The sequence below is a fragment of the Rousettus aegyptiacus genome, unplaced genomic scaffold (assembly GCF_014176215.1).
Source record: "Rousettus aegyptiacus isolate mRouAeg1 unplaced genomic scaffold, mRouAeg1.p scaffold_m13_p_8, whole genome shotgun sequence".
Taxonomy (NCBI): Eukaryota; Metazoa; Chordata; class Mammalia; order Chiroptera; family Pteropodidae; genus Rousettus; species Rousettus aegyptiacus.
The window spans coordinates 43,763,221-43,782,531 of record NW_023416311.1 but is presented as its reverse complement, the minus strand read 5'-3'; the positions used below and the strand labels follow the sequence as shown (position 1 = coordinate 43,782,531).

The 19,311-nt window shown below is 36.0% G+C and overlaps 1 protein-coding gene across 2 annotated transcripts in view; it reads left to right on the top strand.

The window, feature by feature from the left end:
* The window catches only part of CAMK4 (calcium/calmodulin dependent protein kinase IV), a 192,318-nt gene extending 173,007 nt beyond the window's left edge, over nt 1-19,311 (top strand). For both annotated transcript variants that reach the window (XM_016137251.2, XM_036226183.1), the window contains 4 exons: nt 150-225; nt 4,304-4,430; nt 7,654-7,806; nt 8,872-19,311. In XM_016137251.2, coding sequence (XP_015992737.1) covers nt 150-225; nt 4,304-4,430; nt 7,654-7,806; nt 8,872-9,303 — 788 coding nt within the window. In that variant the 3' untranslated portion in view covers nt 9,304-19,311. The remainder of the gene's footprint in view (nt 1-149; nt 226-4,303; nt 4,431-7,653; nt 7,807-8,871) is intronic.

Here is a 19,311-nt window from a genome sequence, read left to right as displayed (position 1 = left end):
GTCTCATTTGTTGTTTAGGAGGGAGAAGACTGGTTATAAAACTCTTCTGAAGTTTATGTTCATCAATTCATTTCTTCCCCATCGCTTGTTATTAAATATAAATGTTGAACTTAAACTCCAGTTTAACACAATTTTTCCTCTTTCTACAGCACCTGAAATTCTTAGAGGCTGTGCCTATGGACCCGAGGTGGATATGTGGTCTGTAGGAGTCATCACCTACATCTTGTAAGTGAAGAAAAACAATCTTTATGCTAACTATTTGCCTTTGCCGTAATATTTTCTAGGTACCTATAGTCCTCACAAAAAAACCTTTTTTACTTTTTGTGATGTTCTTTGACTCATTCTACTACACAATGCATAGCAGATTTGGGGAACAATTCATTATTTGATGATAGTAATAAATGTTAAACTTATATTCACCTATTAAATGTGCTCTTATTTTACTTATTTGCATTTCATCAAAATAATTAGTGTGTTAGTCCTTTTTAAAGGGCAAATGACCGTTTAATCTCTTAAGCAATCCCAAACTGGTACATTTCTTATCAGAAGTGTTTTAAATGCATTTTTGGCTCTCAATTTTGTTTCCTATTTCTTTTAGTTTCTCGAGGACCTTGGTTTTAATAGCTTAAACTCAGAGAAACATTTTCTCTGGCAGGAAAAAATATGGGCTAAATCTCTCATTCCCTAGTATCTCCAATTTCATTCCTAAGCTCCTATCTACTGATACACAAGGGATTTCAGGAAATTTGCAAAAGAGATGATGGAACTGTAGGCAAATACGAGGGAAATAAGCAAGAAAGATAAAAGAATGTCTGAGAGGGAAGATGGCTGTTGAACAGTTACAAAAGTAAGATATCAATGAGTTTCAGGATTTCATTCCAAACAAGTAGATCTGATTGCCCTTTGGAGGATCCTACAAGGTTAATTGTTGGAAGCTGTAACAGTTAAATCTGTAAAGAGATTTTAGAGGGTGTGAAAGAAAGTTTATTGGTTAGCCCAAGCTGCCATGACAAAATACTATAGACACAGCGGGGGGCGGGGTGCTTAAACAACAAAAATTTTTTTCTCTCAGTTCTAGAGGCTGGAAGTCTGAGGTCAAGGTGCTAGTAGGCTGGGTTCTGGTGAGAGCTTTCTTCCCAGCTTGGAGGCAGCCACCTTCTTGCTGTGTCCTCACAGGACAGAGAGAGGAAGCAAGCTCTTTGTTGTCTCTTCTTAACAGGGCACTACTTCCATCATGAGGTCCCACCCTCATGAACTCCTCTAACTCTAATTCTCAAAGGCCTCATCCCAGAATGCCATCATATTAGCGGGTTAGGGATTTAACATATGAATTTGGAGAGGACACAATTCGGTCCATAAAAGAAAGAGGGCTTTTTAAAAAATTTAATAGCGAGCTTAGAAATTTAAGTGTTTTGGTAATATGGCATGGTGTAACTGGTGTAGGACCCCCCCTGCCAGCAACTTAGTAAACTCAAAGTGTATATACATTGGTCAGTAGCCAAGACAAAAAAGTTGAAACGACTCAAAAATTGGCCATCTTCTATTCTATAATGTCGAAAAATATTTTCAGTGTTCAATTCCCTGTGTTTTCAGAATATAGCAAGCTTCAGAAGAATTTGGAGAGGTAGAGAACCATCTTTTTTCTTATGAAAGTGCAAACTGTTGGGTGATTTCTATTTGCCACATTAGATGCTTAATTTATAAAAACAAATTCCTAAGGCCACATCACAGAATTCTTTCAGCTTATATTCAATATCATATTTATACTCGGGAAAGAATGTTGTCTCCCGAAGTATGTAGTTGACATATAATACTCAGTGACGTTAAGTGAAAAACTGAACTATACAAATAATGACTCAGATTTGTCCCTAAAACATAAATGTGCCCATCCAATTACAATTTCATATTGAAATGGAATGGGAAGAGTTAAAGTACTAAGGATGTACAAAAACTCAGAGAGATGGAGATAGGAATCTAAGTTACTTTACATTTACTATGTAAAACAGAAAAATAGGAATGAGTAAAACTTCGTGGTATGGTCACTGATTTGAGAAAATAAAGAGGAAAAAAATGTGATCATTTAAGAAACATCTTATTATAGCCCTGGAAATAATTTTTAAAGTCTGTCAAGGTCCTTTCCCCCAGTTTACTTAAGGTCATTAATTAATAGATGTTGGTTGAAAGTAAGCAGTAGTAGCACAGAATAAAAATAAAAGTACTGCTTCCTACTAATACCGTTAGTTCTGATCTAACTTCTGTCAGTCTGGAAACTTTCTATTTAATCTGTAGTTCACTAATAATTGATGAATTCTATCAGGCAAGATTCACTGAAACACTTTCTCCAGTGGCATGTGCCCTTGGGGCTATGTACCTCCTTCATTATTATTAAAAGTTACACCAGGACATTTTATATTATGACCTTGCTATTTCTAAGGATGACAGTAGACAGGAAATGAAGGCCATTTTGTTGTTTCTCACAAGAATTCTGGTCTCTCTACTTTTTATGCCTAAACCCTTTGTCCCCACAGACAAAAGCAGCTAGTACTGATGCTCAGGCCAGAATCAGAATCAGATGATGTCAGAGATTCAAACTCTCTCCTTCAGCTTTCAACACTGCAGTTCTGCCCAATGGCTTGGAGCTACACTTCAAGCCTGTATAATCCTAATATTCTCCTAAACGTCCTTGTCAGCATTCAAATATTTCCATTTCTGAAGGATTTTTGCACTGCGTGTGTGTGTGTGTGTGTGTGTGTGTGTGTGTGTGTGTGTGTGTACACGCTCTGTCCTGTGTCATCTTTCTTCGATTTTTGGCATTTCAGTATGACATGACATAAACTTTTTACCTCTGTCACCAATTCACCAATTTGCTGACATGACTGAGATAAAAGAAAGGCATTTGAGTACTATACCTTTTGAACTGTCATTTTTCTCTCTAGATTTCCAGAAGGGGAAACATAGAGTTCCCTAAAATAAGCCTATAAAGTTTGCTAATTTCTCTGATTAACCAACAACAGACTGTATTTTTCTAGTGTCATGGAGTGTGCAGGTAAGGCTGAGCAGCTTCCTTGGCAATCAGGGTGTGGACTCTGTGCTCCCTTCACTCCTCAGCTGGAGCAGGATCCTCTAGGGACCTGCAGTGGGAGTGGGTGGAGGCGTTGGCCCAGACCTCAGCACACCTGAGTCTTGCCTTTTCCTGGCTGGCTGCAGAATATTTGAAAGAGACAAAGACTTTCCCAAGGGGACATTCCCTGAGCAAAAGGATGTGAGAAATTACTTTTCCTAGAAACCCACTACATCGGGACACACTTGAATGTTTCATGCTCTGCGCCAACGTGGCCAGCCTGAAGGACGAATTTGGGGAAATGTTGTTTAACTTACTCATTTGTTTTCCCCCATCTTCTGTCAAATACAACACATTTCCTGGCAGGGACATTTTTTCTTATAGCACCTTTTTGGTTCCCCGTGATTTCAGAACCTTCACCCTTCTAAAAACAACAGAGGCTTGATGGTCCTAAAAAGGAAACTCATTTTTCCAGAGATGTTCTCCATTTCTTTTCTCCAACTCTTCTCCTTTATTTTTATGCTGACCCTGTTGAGGAAAATGAAGGTGAACATAGTAAAATGTCTATTATAAGTATAAAAGTGAGGGCTGCATACAAGGTTGAGGAAACTTTAGGCTGCTCATCTCTTTGGCTACAACTATATTTTCACTGTATGAAGTTTAAAAGGCCATTCTGTGATAGTAGCTTGAGCTCCTGATTTTTTCACTCTGAAATCCAAACTGGAATGGAATGGAAAGCTAATACTTTGCTCATTTCTGTGGAGGAATTCCGTGAATAAGGCTGAGTAAAAATGACTGAAAAAATCATTTCTTTCCACCTTTTAATCTCTTTATTCTTAAAATCCTACTTCTACTTTTTGATAAATTGGAACTCTAATCAATCTCTGTCTTTTCAATTCCTGGTGAAAATAATCATGGAAAGTTGTCAACATAGTGCCAATAATAATGTTTATTATTATGATTGTTGTTGTTTTGTGTCATAATTATTAATATTTTTATAATTTTTTAAGAAATCCTAAACTGGTTTTGTATCGATTCTTGCTTCCTAAAGACATGATTGTGTGTTTACTATCTCAAAAGTGAATTGTCACAAGGCAGTTACATACTCGTGCTGAATAGACTTGCATTCATAATGGGAAGCTGTGAGAAAGGGTAGTCTTGAATTTCTGCAAAAAAAAATAAATTGATGAAATATACTTAGGCTCTTAAAAACATTTTATTCCCTATCCTTTGGCCCTCCAGACTTTGTGGATTCGAACCATTCTATGATGAAAGAGGCGATCAGTTCATGTTCAGGAGAATTCTGAATTGTGAATATTACTTTATCTCCCCCTGGTGGGATGAAGTATCTCTAAATGCCAAGGACTTGGTAAGTGTAACTGAAATGAAATGAAATGAAATGAAATGAAATGAAATGAAATGAAATGAAATGAAATGAAATAATGAAATGAAATGAAGTGAAATCTCTCATATTCATTTTTAGCTAGTTAATGGGCAGTATCATTTTTAAATTCACCCTGCTTAATAGCTTACTTCTTTATAACTGTATTTTTGCTAAAACAGTATTACTAATACATTTTGTTTGTAGACAATGAAAATAGGTATGTTTGACTCACTACTAGCTGAATTAACACAAACTACAGATTACTGCAATATTAATTAATAAGTTTTTACCACCTAGTCAATGTAGAGCCTTGCTTATGAAGACTGCTGTGTTGGGTGAATCCAAACATTAACTTACACAGAACTTTGCTTTAACATGGTGGATTCGAACCATTCTATTACCTAGATTTGGTTAAATTTCAAAAAGATTTTTCTTGAAATTTTTAAACTTATTAAAATATCCTGATAGTAACACAAGTACCATCATGTATCTTTGTCATTATAAACAAGTTACACTGTACTAACAATGCATTTTGTTTGGTGAGTTTTGTTTGTTTGTTTGTTTGTTTTACTTGGGTTCTAACTTAAACAAATAATGAAGTTTGTTTGCAGTCAGGAAACACATACCCTCTGAGGAGATGGCTCACCTGTTCTAAAATAAAGAGGATACTAGCATAGAATTAAAACATTTACCATCTATTCTCTAGAGAAAAACCATGCAGTAATTCCTAAAAGCTGACTTTTGGATCAGAGATGTTAGCTCTCCAAGGGATCTTAGAAGTCATCTAATCTTCCCCTCATTTTAAAGATGAGTGTGCTTTAGCCCAGAGAAGTGAAATGACTGTCCTAGGTCATGTAGGTTCCCAGCAAAAAGTCATTGTCAGGAAATAATGATTTAGGATTCCAGATCCCTTATCCAAAGCTCTTTTCCCTCCAAAGATTTCCATCTTACCTCCTATGTCTTCCATGAAACAGATATGCTACAACCCATGACTTCTCCAGTGTGACTGAAAAGAGAAGGAGTATGCATGATATGTGTATATAGCAAGCATCCCAACTCCAGCCTCAAGTCAGACCCCACACTCCTAAACATCTCTTGAATTCACCCACTTCTCTGCACCCCCACCACCATGTCCAATCCAAGCCCCCATCTTCTCCCACTGGATCACTGCCATGACCTCCTGTCTGGTCCCCCTGCTTCTTCTCATGCCCTTTTCAATACACTCTCCATACAGGATCCAGAGGAATGGTCTTAAAAATAAATCACATCATTGTCACTTTCCTGCTTTGGGGCTCTTGGGACAAAGTCCAAGATCTATAACAAGATCTACACAACACCTGGTGCCTGGTCTGGGGCCTGTCACCCTCTCCCCTGCCACTCATTTCGCATCACTCTTCTTTGATCTCTCTTCACTCAGTCACCAGACTTCCAATCCCTCATCAGTGTAGCTCTGGATATGAGCCATTGCTCTTTCTTCTGCTTTGTAATGTTCTTTCCTCCATCCTTCCTTCCTATTCCTCGCCACCATTACATACATTCACTTACACAGCTCTTTGCGGGGGCAACTTTTATCTTCAAGCCCTAGCTGCCATTTGATATCCTCTGGGAGGCTTGGTCTGCCCCCCATTTGCAGTCCTCCTCCTACAATTGATTTGTTCCTTCGTCCCCTAGACTTCCTTTTTTATGATAGTTGTCATTTATATTTTTACTTGGGCAAAAGTCTTCTTGGGAGAGGACAAAGCATGTGTTCCCAGATCTTAGCGCCATATGGGCATATAGTACAGACTCAATAAATGTTTATTGACTGAAACAATAAATTAGGAAATAGCCTACAGATTTTTAAAGTCCGACATATTTGGATTCAAGTTCTTTCTTTCTCATAACCTAGAGATGTGACCTTGGGCTTGTTATCTAACCTCTCTATGCTTTAGTTTTCTTTTAAAGGATAATACTTATACCTGTCTCTAGATTGTTGGGAGACTTAATGGATATGGTACATGTTAAGTAACAACCACCAACTAACTCAATAAGAGTTCCTTTATTTATCCCTCCTTTCTTTTCTTCTCATCCCTAATAAAAATTAAACAGATAAGAGAATTAGCAGTGATGTTCCTTCATTTAGCTAAATCTCATTGGTTAATAAATTTATCAAACTTCAGAACTAAAGAAAGCCTTGAGCCCATAAATATGTACTTATCAAGAGAGCCTGCATCTGTTGTCATCAGCAGAGGCAACTGTATACTTGAAAATGATTTAAATAAATAATTAAAAAAAAAAAAAGATAGCTCCCTCCCCCCCAAAAAGGAATGGATTTACAAAGGAATTAAGGTGAAAATGAGATTATATAAGAAAAGGGCCTAGGAGAGTGTCCATAGGCACTCAGATTATATGCGGGTCTTTGTCTAGGGTCACAAAAGTATTTAGACATAAGTAGGGCTCGAACATGCCTCCTGACTACAAATAGTGTCTGACTCATTCCAGGTCACCCCTTCCGAGCCCATGGCCAGGGATTATTTTGGTTGTTGATTTTCCTGGCAATGTATTGTTGGCTCATCCTCACAAGCAGGGATAAATATACCAGAATGGGCTGCCATTGGTTGGATTCGGTCCTTCAAATGAATCATGCCTCCAAGCCACTGACACCTTACTTTGATCCTAAATAGGCTTTTATCCAGCACTCAGATTGTTTCTTCAAGTACCGTTAAGGGACTAGAGAAAACCATAAACTTCATGATAGAATCACAGCATAATCATAGAGGCTATGACACTATCCCTTCCTTTGACTTTTAATCCCAACAGAAAGAATGATGAATGAGCAAATGATTTTGTCTTCACTGAGATATATTTTAAGTTCTAAATTCTAAGTGATACGAAGTGCAGCCCAGAATTATCCAGATGCTAGTTCTCCTTCAAAGAGCTTTCGGTTCACAGGCCAGCAAAGGACCTGTTTCTTTGACCTCTGTTGGAAAGTCAGCCACCATTTTGGGCTCTCCAGTGGCACAAACCACTCTCTTCTCAGACTCCCTCAGCTACTGCTACTTGAAGCAGTTTTTAACCCCAGTGATTTCCAAGGGCTTAAAAAAAGATTTTAAAAAATATATTCGGTGGTATTGCTATAGAAAAAGACCTAGAAGTTCACAAGCTAAGGGACAAGCCCAAGCCATCATTAAAATCTCCCTAAGAAGTCTGTGGCTCTTTATCACTTCAGGTCAAAAAATTAATTGTTTTGGATCCTAAGAAACGGCTGACTACCTTCCAAGCTCTGCAGCACCCGTGGGTCACAGGTAAAGCAGCCAATTTTGTACACATGGATACCGCTCAGAAGAAGCTCCAAGAATTCAATGCCCGACGCAAGCTTAAGGTAAGTGACGTATGTTTCATTTTGTGTTGTTTTAAAAAAGTATTTCTCTCTTATCTTGAATTATCAAAGATAATTTCACAATTCTTCATCTAATACTATTATTCATCTCCTGTGGTACCAGGCAAAATTCTGCTTTGAAATCCCAATAATGCTGGTATAAAGCCATCTATAGTCTTATGTTATTCTTTCATAAGAATTTATTGTTAATAAAGCGAAATGTGTTACATATTGAGATTTACTCACCAAACAAATACATTAGCACTGCTTTTCCTTTACTTAAGGCTGAACTACTTGAACAACATTGTTCAGGAAACTGATATTTTTTCAGAAAGTTGCCTTCTTTCTGAATATGTGAGAATTGGGGGGGGATTTTAACTATATTTTGTAATATAGATAAATGATTACCATACTTGATAAAATTAAAATACTTGAATAACCCAAATGCAGAAAATTATCTTCGAAAATATATCTTTTATAGAATATTTGTGGAATGGAGAATAGGTGCTTTTCTCTTACATAACGGTATTTGGCATTAGCTGTATATACAGGGATCTCAAAGAACAATTGGAGATCAAAAACAGTGTTCTACTCAGCCATCACTTATGGGCTGACACGGACTAAATAAACCTGAAGGATTCCATGGTTAAATTCCCTTGAAATACCCTGGATTAAATACCCTTGACTTAACGCAGGCTATCTCAAATAAATCTGGCCATGGATCTCTTTTATCCCCAAGCTACCTATTAATGTGCATAGAACTAGTGTTCCATGAAACAAATACTTTGGAAAACTCAGACTGAAATTGTTGAAAACTGGTAATTCATGAACAAACTCATTTACTCAACCTTTCAATTGTTCAGATGATTAAATACAGAGACTAGTTTGAGAGGAATGACATTTTTGTTTACTCTCCAAACAAATTTTCATATGACAATCTTGGAATAATATACTTTGAAAGATTGAATATTAACATATAAATCAAACTCTAAATGTGAAGTTGAGATTGAGCTCTAATTTGGGATTTTAAGTGGAGGTAACACCTGACACTTTTCTGTTTCCAACCAGGCAGCAGTGAAGGCTGTGGTGGCCTCATCACGGTTGGGAAGTGCCAGCAGTAGCCACGGCAGCATCCAGGAGAGCCAAAAGGCCAGCCAAGAGCCATCTCCAATCCAAGACGGCAATGAAGGTGTTAAAGCTTTCCCAGAAGGAGAGAAAGTTCAAGTCGATGTGGCCCAAGTGGCAGTTGAGAGTGCAAAGGCTGAGCTGATGAAGGGGCAGGAGGCAGAGGAAGTTAAAGATGCTGCTATAAGTGCTGCCAATCCCGTCAAGATGGTACCCGAGGCATTAGAGGATGGGATAAAGGTGGCCGACCCGGAAATAGAAGAGGGCTCGGTGGAGGAGAAGCTGAAGACTGAGGAAGCCTCCAAAGAAGGGCAAGAAAATCCGGCTCTGGGTGTTGTTGCTCAGCAGAATGATGCGATCCTGCCAGAGTACTAAATTGGCTAGCTTCCAATCTGGAAGCCAAATCCTGGCACTTTATGCATTTTGTCCTTCAGCGAGGAAGATGTGGAAGCATGATATGCACTATAGTGATTCTGTTTTTGAGGTGCAAAAAAATACATATGTATCAGTTGGTAATCCTAACTTCAATGCATGTGACTGCTTTATGAAAAAATAGTGTATTCTGTGGTATGTAATGGATACCTAATACTGATGAGTTAAATTTGAAATTGCAAGTAAACAAAACACGACTTTTAAAAACATGCATTTTCAGGGACCAGTAGCACACATTTGAAGTAAATAGTAACAAATCATTTTTGCTTTGAAAACCTAGCCATCCCGTCCGTACCCTTTGGATTTCTTCGCAAGTGCAGTCATCCCTTTGGATTATTGCTCGGCTAGTACTAAGTAGTGCTCTAAGATGTGTTCCTCTGACATTCACATTTTACTTTTTAATCAATGTGTTCAAATTGTTTACAAGGAGACAGTTATAGGTTACAGTTGTATGGTATGTGCAAAAAAAAAAAAAAAATTCCACAATGATAGGAATTGAAGCATACTTGAAGGACCCTAAGACCGTATGCCCCCAAGCATGTGTGGAGAATGAATTTTTATTTTGTCTTTGCTTGTACACAATATATTACTAATAACCAAAAATGTTCTATCATAAAATTCTGCCATTTTCCAATTCTGGAGAAAGTATTTTACGCACTCATGCTGAGGAATGCATTCTTTCTTTCACTTGTTCTCTAATACAATGTTTTTCTGATGGACAATACTTAGGAAGGAATTAAGAAATTCAGGAAAGAAAAGAGGATAAGATTGGGCTTAGAATAACAAATATTGACTCCTTGTCATTTTTTAGATAAAATTTGACTTATTCATGAGTTTGTACAATTTTACAGAACATTTTTCTGCGTAAACTCCACAATTACCAAGTTTTGAATATTTATAAAACTCTACCACAGAGGATGGTGCCAAAGTATCTAAATAGAGTGGAAACAGTATTCCATTATAATGTCATTCATTGTTGACTTTACTAGAGTAAAGAAATAGTTTTGTTTATAAAAGTCTTTTTTTCCCTTCAATTAATGGTTATCTAGGTACACTGCTTATGAACTAAAGAGACTTCTGAAAAGCTAGTATATCTTTTAGCACACTTGGAATGAAAGTGCCCACATTTTACAGTGTAGTTCCAAAAGTTTCCATGTGAAGAAATTTAGGACAGTGAAACTTTTTATTTACCTTAAAAAACAAAAAGAAAAAAATAACACTGATTTCAAATCAAACTCTTGAGAAGCTGTAACATTACACCTACTGCTTTACTATGATTTTTTCAAAATATATTTCTTTGATTTTTGTATTAACACTTTTCCCTTATAGAAATCACATTTAAATTCCAATTACATCAGCTTTTTTTCAATTTGAATAGAAATGAAGACTTTTATGAAATTATGTATCACATTTAGTACCTTTTAACTTCAAAAAGATTTTTTTCAAAGAACGAAATGATAGATGATAAAAATAGCTATCATATAAAAATCCTCATAAAAAAATAGAGATCTTGAATTCTTTTGGCTCTTCCTCAAAACTGTTAAATTAGAAAATAAAATTAAACCTCTGTTTCTGGGGGCTGTTGGACCTAGGTAGACATTCTGCTTTCCAAGTGCAAATTTTCCTTTCCTGCTATTCTTCTGAGAAGATAACAAGGTAGGGCTTCTCATCTTTCAGAGTTTAGGGGCCTGACAGGTCACTGACATGGAGGAAATAGCCCTTAAGGGCACATCATCTGAACTCAGAGGAAGACTATTTTTTGTTTTATTTTTATTTATTAGTAGAAAGTACTTATCCTCTTCTTCCTTGTTTCTTCCTTTCTTTTTTCTCTCAAAATTCCCATTTTAGCTATAATTAAGGGCTCACTACTTTTAACCTTTAAGAATACCTTTTTTACTAAGCATTAAGATTTTCATTTTAAATGATCAATTGCCTGGCGTACTTTTACCAATGAAACTCAGCAGGTATATTCAGTAAGTGTCCCATATATTACAAATGGAAAAAAGAGAAGGAAAGCAATCTTATTAGGAAGTGGCAATTAGTTGGAAGATCAAAACATATCGTCCCTTCCGGCCTACTCCCATGTTGTTCCGAGGGCAGTTGTTACACCATTCCAACACTTCAGTGCTTGGCCCTGTGGACTACAAATGCCAGGGCCAATGTGTGTATAAGAATTTTACCAATTTAAACGCCTTTTCTTTGGTGAGCACTCGAGGGTGTGAAGGTAATGTCCTTTTTTTTAAAACTTGTAAATTGCACTCTTAAAAAATCAATGGGAGTTTTAAATATTGACTTGTATATTAAAGATTAAGTCCTGATAATGCCTAAATAGTGACTAATTTAGTCATTCCAGTGGAAAACAAGTCAAACTTTCACAAAAATTGGTCTTTTCAGCCAAGAGATTCAATCTAAGATTTCATAGAAATACAACCTAAGTTAGGATAATTGGTTAACATTTTGAAAGAACAGCAAATATTTATATTCCTTGTTAAAATAGGATATATTATCTTTCTCAAAGATTACTTAGCTAAATAATGGTAGCCGGAGCTTTAATTTGACAAACTGCTTTATAATGCTACCTTTCTTTAATTGACAATATAGTCAAGTTCTATTTGAAGCAAAAAAAATTAAGGGAGTTTCAGCAAAAAACAGTAAATTACCTTTTGCATCTTAGGGCTGACAGTTATCATATTTCATTATTAATTTTTGTTTTCAGATAAGTTCGGATGCACACCATAACCTAGACAATTTTACTATGAAGAAGGACAATCTTGATATCCCCTATTTAAGTCTAATTGGAATCTCAGTGATTTTTCTCAAACCTTAAGAACTCATTTTTCCCATGAATACACCAAGTAGAAGTTAGAATAACATGGTTGTAGAAGTTATCATCTAGAGCAAGTGCTGTCTAATATAAATAGGAAGCAAGCTACATATGTAATTTTAAATTTTCTCTAGACACTTTAAAAAGTAAACAAAAACAAAACAAAAATGAGTGAAATTAACTGTATTTTAATCCAATATTTCCAAACTGTTATTCCAACATATAATCGATATAAGAAATTCGTGAGATTTTTTAAATTTTTTTTAAAATTTTTATACTAAGTTTTTAAAATCAGGAGTCTATTACACTTTTAGTAAATCAAGTGCCCAGAGCCATGTGTAAATAGTGGCTACTGTATGAGAATAACACTGTTCTAGAGTATTTTTTAAGCAAAATGACACATGAATTTACGCTGCGATTAGAGCTTCCTCAGTTTTCCACACTAATGAGTTGGTAGGAGGTCAAAAAGAAAACGTTTCAGAAATGTCATAGATTGAAATAAATAAAACCTCTATTGGCCATTTCTGCTTATAATGTGCTTCACAGAGGGAGTGTTCCTAGACATGACTTTTAAAGAACAATACCTTCCTGGGCATTGCTAGATTGCCTGTTAGCCGCAATCCTGTTAATCCCTTTTGGGCCCTGGAATCTTGAATACAGGCTAGAGTCTCTGTGAAGCCAATAGTATTCTCGTGTAGCTAGATTTACTGTGGGTGAATCGTGTGTCTCCATTCAGGAAGGACTGCATAGCGAATCTTAATAGGAGTTTGTAGGCCTGGACTAGGCTAGACACCATCCTCGTGTTTCAGACAATATTTCTTTCTAGAAACCTAAAAAATACCAACTTTGCATGATGAAGATTATACAATTAGGATGATAAACCTCCAGATGTGACTATGACCATCAGCTGGCATTTTTTAGATTTCCTTAGAAGGGTTTAATCAACACTGCCATTACACATGGATTCAAAAGACTTTTGAAATTTTTTTACATAGTACTATTTTAGAATAATCCTCAAGGTTCTATAGCCATTTTTAGTGGCAGACTTAAAAAGCAAGAATGGTTTGCCTTTTACTGTGACCTCAATTACATAGCATTTTAAACATATTTTGTAATTTAGAATGTCTAGCAATCCCTATTTCCAGTTTCACATGCAAGGTAATTGTTGGTTGGTTGCCTACACTGAAGATTTAAAGAGAGCCATTTTGTTTCATAATTTAGCTTTTATTTCACAGAAGCATCTGGTTCCATTTCAAATTGGAAAGAAGAAGAAAAAAAGAAATGCCAGAAGAGGAAAAAAATAAAATTAGTAAACCATTTATTCTGTTTTAAGATTGTTCTTGCAAAGCAGATGCAAAAAAAAAAAAAAAAAGTCAAAGTGAATCAGCACTGAGTTTTTCTTGATGAAGGTTGACTCCACATATAATTGACATAAATATAGTGAGCAGAGTCAATTATATAATTACAATGCCATTATGTCATTTACTTGTCATTGCAGAGTATTCAGTAGACTGTTTTAGATAGTGCAAAGTTTCCAGACATTTACCTACATATGGGATTTCTAATGTCCTTGTAATTACTACCTATTAGGTCATATTTCCATTTCCTTAATATTTATCACTGATACATTCCTGATCAGGGTCATCACTAACATTTGCACACTTTCTGGTTAAATACTGCTTAATAGTTAGACTCTGTGTGTGTCTCGGTGTTTTTTAAAAACATTTATGCACATATAATCTCAATATTGGTATTACAATATTTATAACCATATTATGAGCATAAATGTACCAAATAATTTTCTATAATTTATTTTTTCAAAGTCCTTTTCTTCTCCTGGCACAATTCAGTGAGTTTTTGGTTCCTGACAAATGTAAAAATGAAACAAAACAAAAAAAGCACCAGAGAAATAGATATCAGCTACCATCCATGGGTACCAAGTTCAGCATTTCCTCTTTTTAAATTCTGATCTATTAAGGACCAGTTTTTGTCATTGTTACTCTTTTCAGATATTGCCTGTAATTAAATAATACAATTTCAGCTCACAAAGCCCAGTCATTTATATACTTACTTTGGAGAGCACAACAAACTTGACTAATTGACCTGAGAGGATTTAATAGTGTGATTTTAACTTCCTTCAACACTCAGCTTTTTCTGTTATCTGTTCCTGAGGTCCACTGACAGCAAGCTGCAAGTTTTGCCATGAGTGCGGACTATCCGACTCCTTCATAGGAATCAGACATTGCCCTAGAGAAGATCAGGCATCTGACCTGGTTGAGCTCAAATGAGCCAATAGAACACCTCTTCCCATGTTCTGACTGAATATTGTTTGAATATTGGCATGTTCTTATTTGTCAGTAATGGAAAATGGGATTTCACTAATCATTTGCTCTTCTCAGTCTTTGCTACCACTCATTCCAGATCAATGTTTTGCTCCACCTTTCTGGCCATCAGGCTGCCCTCTAGGACTGTGAGATGCTCTCTGAAATCCTAAACACAGGTATCCCAGACTTGCTGCAGAAATGTGGGGCCCTTGGTGGCCTAGAAGTCTATTCAAAACTCTAAGTAACAATGCTAAGACAACAAAATTACACTGTTCTTCTTAATAATTGTTTTCATCATATTTTGAGAAAATTTTGATGTGAGCATTTTGACCTGGAAAACCCATGGAGATGAAATATTTATATCCATGTAATCTTTGCCGTGATTCATTGTGTTAAAAATGACATTTTTTCAGTCAAAAAATAATTTTTATTTTCCCTTTAAAAGATTGTCAAGCTTCTCAAATACAATAGGATTCACATTAGAATTTTTGAAAGCTGTTGTTTTCTATAAGCATTTTCACTCTGACAATCAGTTATAGATGATAAAAATTTATTAGGTTTGCCCTTTGTCTTTTCCTTGATACATGTATAGTAGTTAAACTGGTTTGTAAGATACATGTATGACTATAAATTGAAACTGTCATCTCATAACTGCCTTTTAACCGGACCTATTTTATAGCCTATCATGCAGCTAATATACAGTAGCATAGAGTGCAGACAGCAGATTCATGAGTTACAAATTTGTTTACATTTTTATTGTCAAGGTTATTACTTATATCAGAAGTTTCCAAGATGTTTCTATTTACACACCCTATCTCAGTAATATTTTCATGGTCCCCATTAAAGTAGTAAGGTCCAAACCATGTAATAGTAGTACTGCATTCCATGTCGAACAAATGTTGCTATTTCCTTTGAAACTTTAAAATTTCCTGTGAGTTTACTGAGTGGGAACAGTAAATGAGGGTTTAAGTAATTCTTTATACCCAAAGAACTAAGGGTGTCAGGGAAAAGGGATTATTAGTAAGAGAGTTAGGGGCTAATGCTTATACTTTTTATTAATCGAATGCCAATCACTCTTTTATCTATGGTCTTTGTGATACACATACAAAACGTTCATTTTTAAAAGTAATTTCCACATAAAAAATTGTCCAAGGAAAGAAAATTAAATTCTCAAGAACAGTTTTCAGGAATTAGGCAAATTATGGTTCACAGACACCAAATCCACCAGATCCTATTTTTATAAATAAAGTTTTAATAGAACATGACCATGCTCATTTATTCATATACTGCCTGTGTCACAAAATGTGGGCAGAGTTGATTAGTTTCAACGGGGAACATATAGCCCAGCAAAGTCTAAAATGTTTTTCTGGCCCTTTACAAAAAAAAAAAAAAAAAAAATTTTTTTGAAAAAAAACTCCTGTTTTTTCATGGCACCCCGTGCCTTTTGGTGACATATAGATATACAAGTTCCCGTACTCAAGATTTCTTCCCTTTAGCTTGAGTTCCTTATTCCCATTTGCTACTTAGAAAGTTAGGAGAGCTTTATTTCTGTTGCAGATGGTCACACAACAATAATTGTGCTGGAAGTACCAATTAACAATAAAATTTCCCTACCGAAAAAAATTAAAATTGCATCATTCCTGAAAAAAAAAATGTAGAGAATTAATTGATTTGATTTAGTGGAATTAAAAAGATTTCTAGCACTTTGAATATGTTTTAGAAATTTGATCTTTATATTTAAAATCATGTAAATAATATCTTACACTGATATTTGCTCATATTTAAGTCAGTCTGTAGCTGTTACTTTGTAAGCTAAGAAATAAGAGAACACCTTGGTTCTGAATTCTTCGGACTATTTATATCAACTAGATTTTCATTGAATCATTTTGAGGGAATAATGTGTTAAATTATGTGGCGCTTTTTCACAATGTCTTGCTCATCAGTAGCTCAGGGAACAGGCGAACAGTCAATTCTTTTATATAAGAAAGTTTTTCAATCCCCAAGTTTTCCTGTTATATATTTCATTTCTTTGAAAAGTGAGGAACTTGAGTAAATGTTTTCCTTTACTTTTCTTACATATTTAGAAATCCAAGAGGAGCACTCACGTTGTCTATTTCTATCATGGAGAAATTATTCATTCCACAATATCTGCCTTAAGGGAAGCAGGTGACCCAGATATTAGGAAGTGTAGAGTATATGCCCTCTGTTTGACTTTGAACATCTGTAGCCAAAATGTTACACATGAGATATTGAGTAGAAAACCTATTATCAGGTTATTAGGAATGCCTAAAATTATATCATGACTCTAATTAAATCATATACTGTTTTCTCAAAACTGTTGTAGCAATTAATATGATGTAGCCCCTGGAATTCACTATAGTACTCGGGAAAAAAAAGTGATGAATCATCCACCAGCTCCTCAAAGTTGATGTGTATAGGACACTTAACTGGAATGGGAGAGGGAAAAGATGAAACAGGTCAGGATTCCACACTCCTACGACCCATTTCTCTTGGTTGCTCAGAGTCTGAAGGAAGTTGTTAATGGACTTAACGTTTCTACATTTCTCTTAATATCTGGGTCAGTAGCTTCCCTTAGAAAAGAATAGACCAAAGTCAAAAACTAATTTTCCTCTCAGAACCATAAATAATGGAATGTAGGGGATATTAGGCCTACGTCGCAAGTATACTTTAAGGAAATGATTTGCTAATTTCAAGGCTTCCAGGAGAAGGCCATCCCAGGAACCTATTTTCTCAGAAAACTTTCACCGAGAAACAATAATGTACAATGAAGGAGTCAGAGATGAATTAAACTCCTCTAGGAGTGAGCTTTGTAGTTGAAGATAGAACAAGTGTACATTATGCAGCCTGTGCTAAATTTAGGCAGGCAGTTAAGCCCCTAGGGATGGAAAGAAACATTGTCTGCTCCTTGAAAGGGTCAAAGAAAACTTCATGGGAACACAGGCTGGATTTGAAGGGTGGGGAGAATCTTGCAGGGTAGAGAAGAGGAAGGGGACATATCTGGCTGAGAAATCTACAGAGTAGAGAAATGCAAGGCAAAGTGGTGAAGAAACAGCCTGAGACTGAAAGGCCGAACTCTACAGTTGTAGAAGTCCACACTTCCTACAACTCTTGCTAAGTTTCAGATCTTGTGCGAAGTTGAATCAGACCTCTTCGCTCCTTTCTTATTCTGGATAGACATATAAGCAGCACTTCCTCAGAGCATCAGCCCTCTGTGATATACATACTTGGCTAATTTGGCGCATCTCTAAACAGAATAAAAATCACTCAACACATCAAAGACATTTTTGCAAGTCACCAGTTGAAGCAAAGCCTCAGTAACTAGAAGTAAAGACTACATTGGCTAGATCTCTGCTGACAAAGCAGAGCGAATAATGATGGTGATGATCTGAGTAAGGTTTGCAAAACTCTGATGTCTGAATAACTCCCTGTGACTCTGGAAATCACCTAACTGCTTGCCAAAGCTTTGCTAATGGAGGCCTACACCAAGGTTACTTCTGCCTTAGTTATTTTTAACACTTTAAATTATCTGACCTGAAAGGGCAATCCCCACAGGATTTGAGATAGAATTATAGCTGAAAGTTTAGACTTCAAAAGATAACCTGTACAAAAAAGCTAAGTCTCAGACAATGAAATTTAAAATGTTCAGAACTGCTTTCCTCAAATATCAAGCTGGTTTTGGCATGTCCCTTCTTCATACTTCCCTTTTGTCCCTTTACACACCCTTCTAAAAATCCCTTTTTATATCACTTATTGCAAGCAGTATTTTACATCCATCTTCAAGCAACTTAACCTTTACCAATTAGGATCAGGTTACGGCATATATACTTTTAGTTGTCTTACCACTTTGCTAGTTTCAGAATATGTCTGTGATTATTGAATGGCTGCATTATTCCTCACGGCAAATGAAAGAAGGGACAAAGGCTGACTAAAATCTGAGTGATGGAAGAAGCTTAGATAGAGATACCATGAGGATACAGAAAACAAGTTAGCAGACATTGAGAAAGGAACACTTCCTATTAGGGTTTTTCAGGCTTATGTTACATTATCTGGAATATCTTTTCTAGTTTTTCCTAGAAATTTATATTCCTGAATTGTCAAAAGTTTTCTGGACCAATAACAGCATGGAGGACTAAATGAATGGAATACCATTATATACAGGAAACCTACATCTTCAGTAGTTTAGACTCTAAGTCATTAGCCAAAAACAAGTTCATGTAGGATTTTGAGGACAAAGAAAAAGTATAAATATATCAGTTTACCAACCCAAGATTATTGGCTACATTCCCAACTTCTGGTTCAAAGCACTGAAAAAGGAGCTGTGGACATTTCATTTTTAAAACCTGTTAAAATGGTGCTATTGACTCCTTTATATAAAGACATACTATGGTTTGGGTTTTTTTTTTTAGGTAAACATGTAAGTCTGACTTGACCATAAATGTAAATATAGAAAATGTAGAGAATTCATCAAAATTATGCTCTTTTGCTTTTGATCAAGCGATCGTATTCTTCAATGACAATGATTAACAGCGAGTCCCCACTTCTTACAACAGATTCATTGGCTCTCTCAGCGGCCTAGAGCCTGTGGCAGACAATATGAGAGCCACAGTGAACTTTGGCCCTTCTTGGACTCCAGTTGGATAACCCGATTAAATGACTAAACATGCTCATTTCTTGGTGTTTTCCAGGAACATAAAGAATATGCGACATGAGGCAAAACGGATACTGGCAAACTAGTAAAACTGACCCCAGATGTCAGAAAGTACCAAAAAAAAAAAAAAAAAA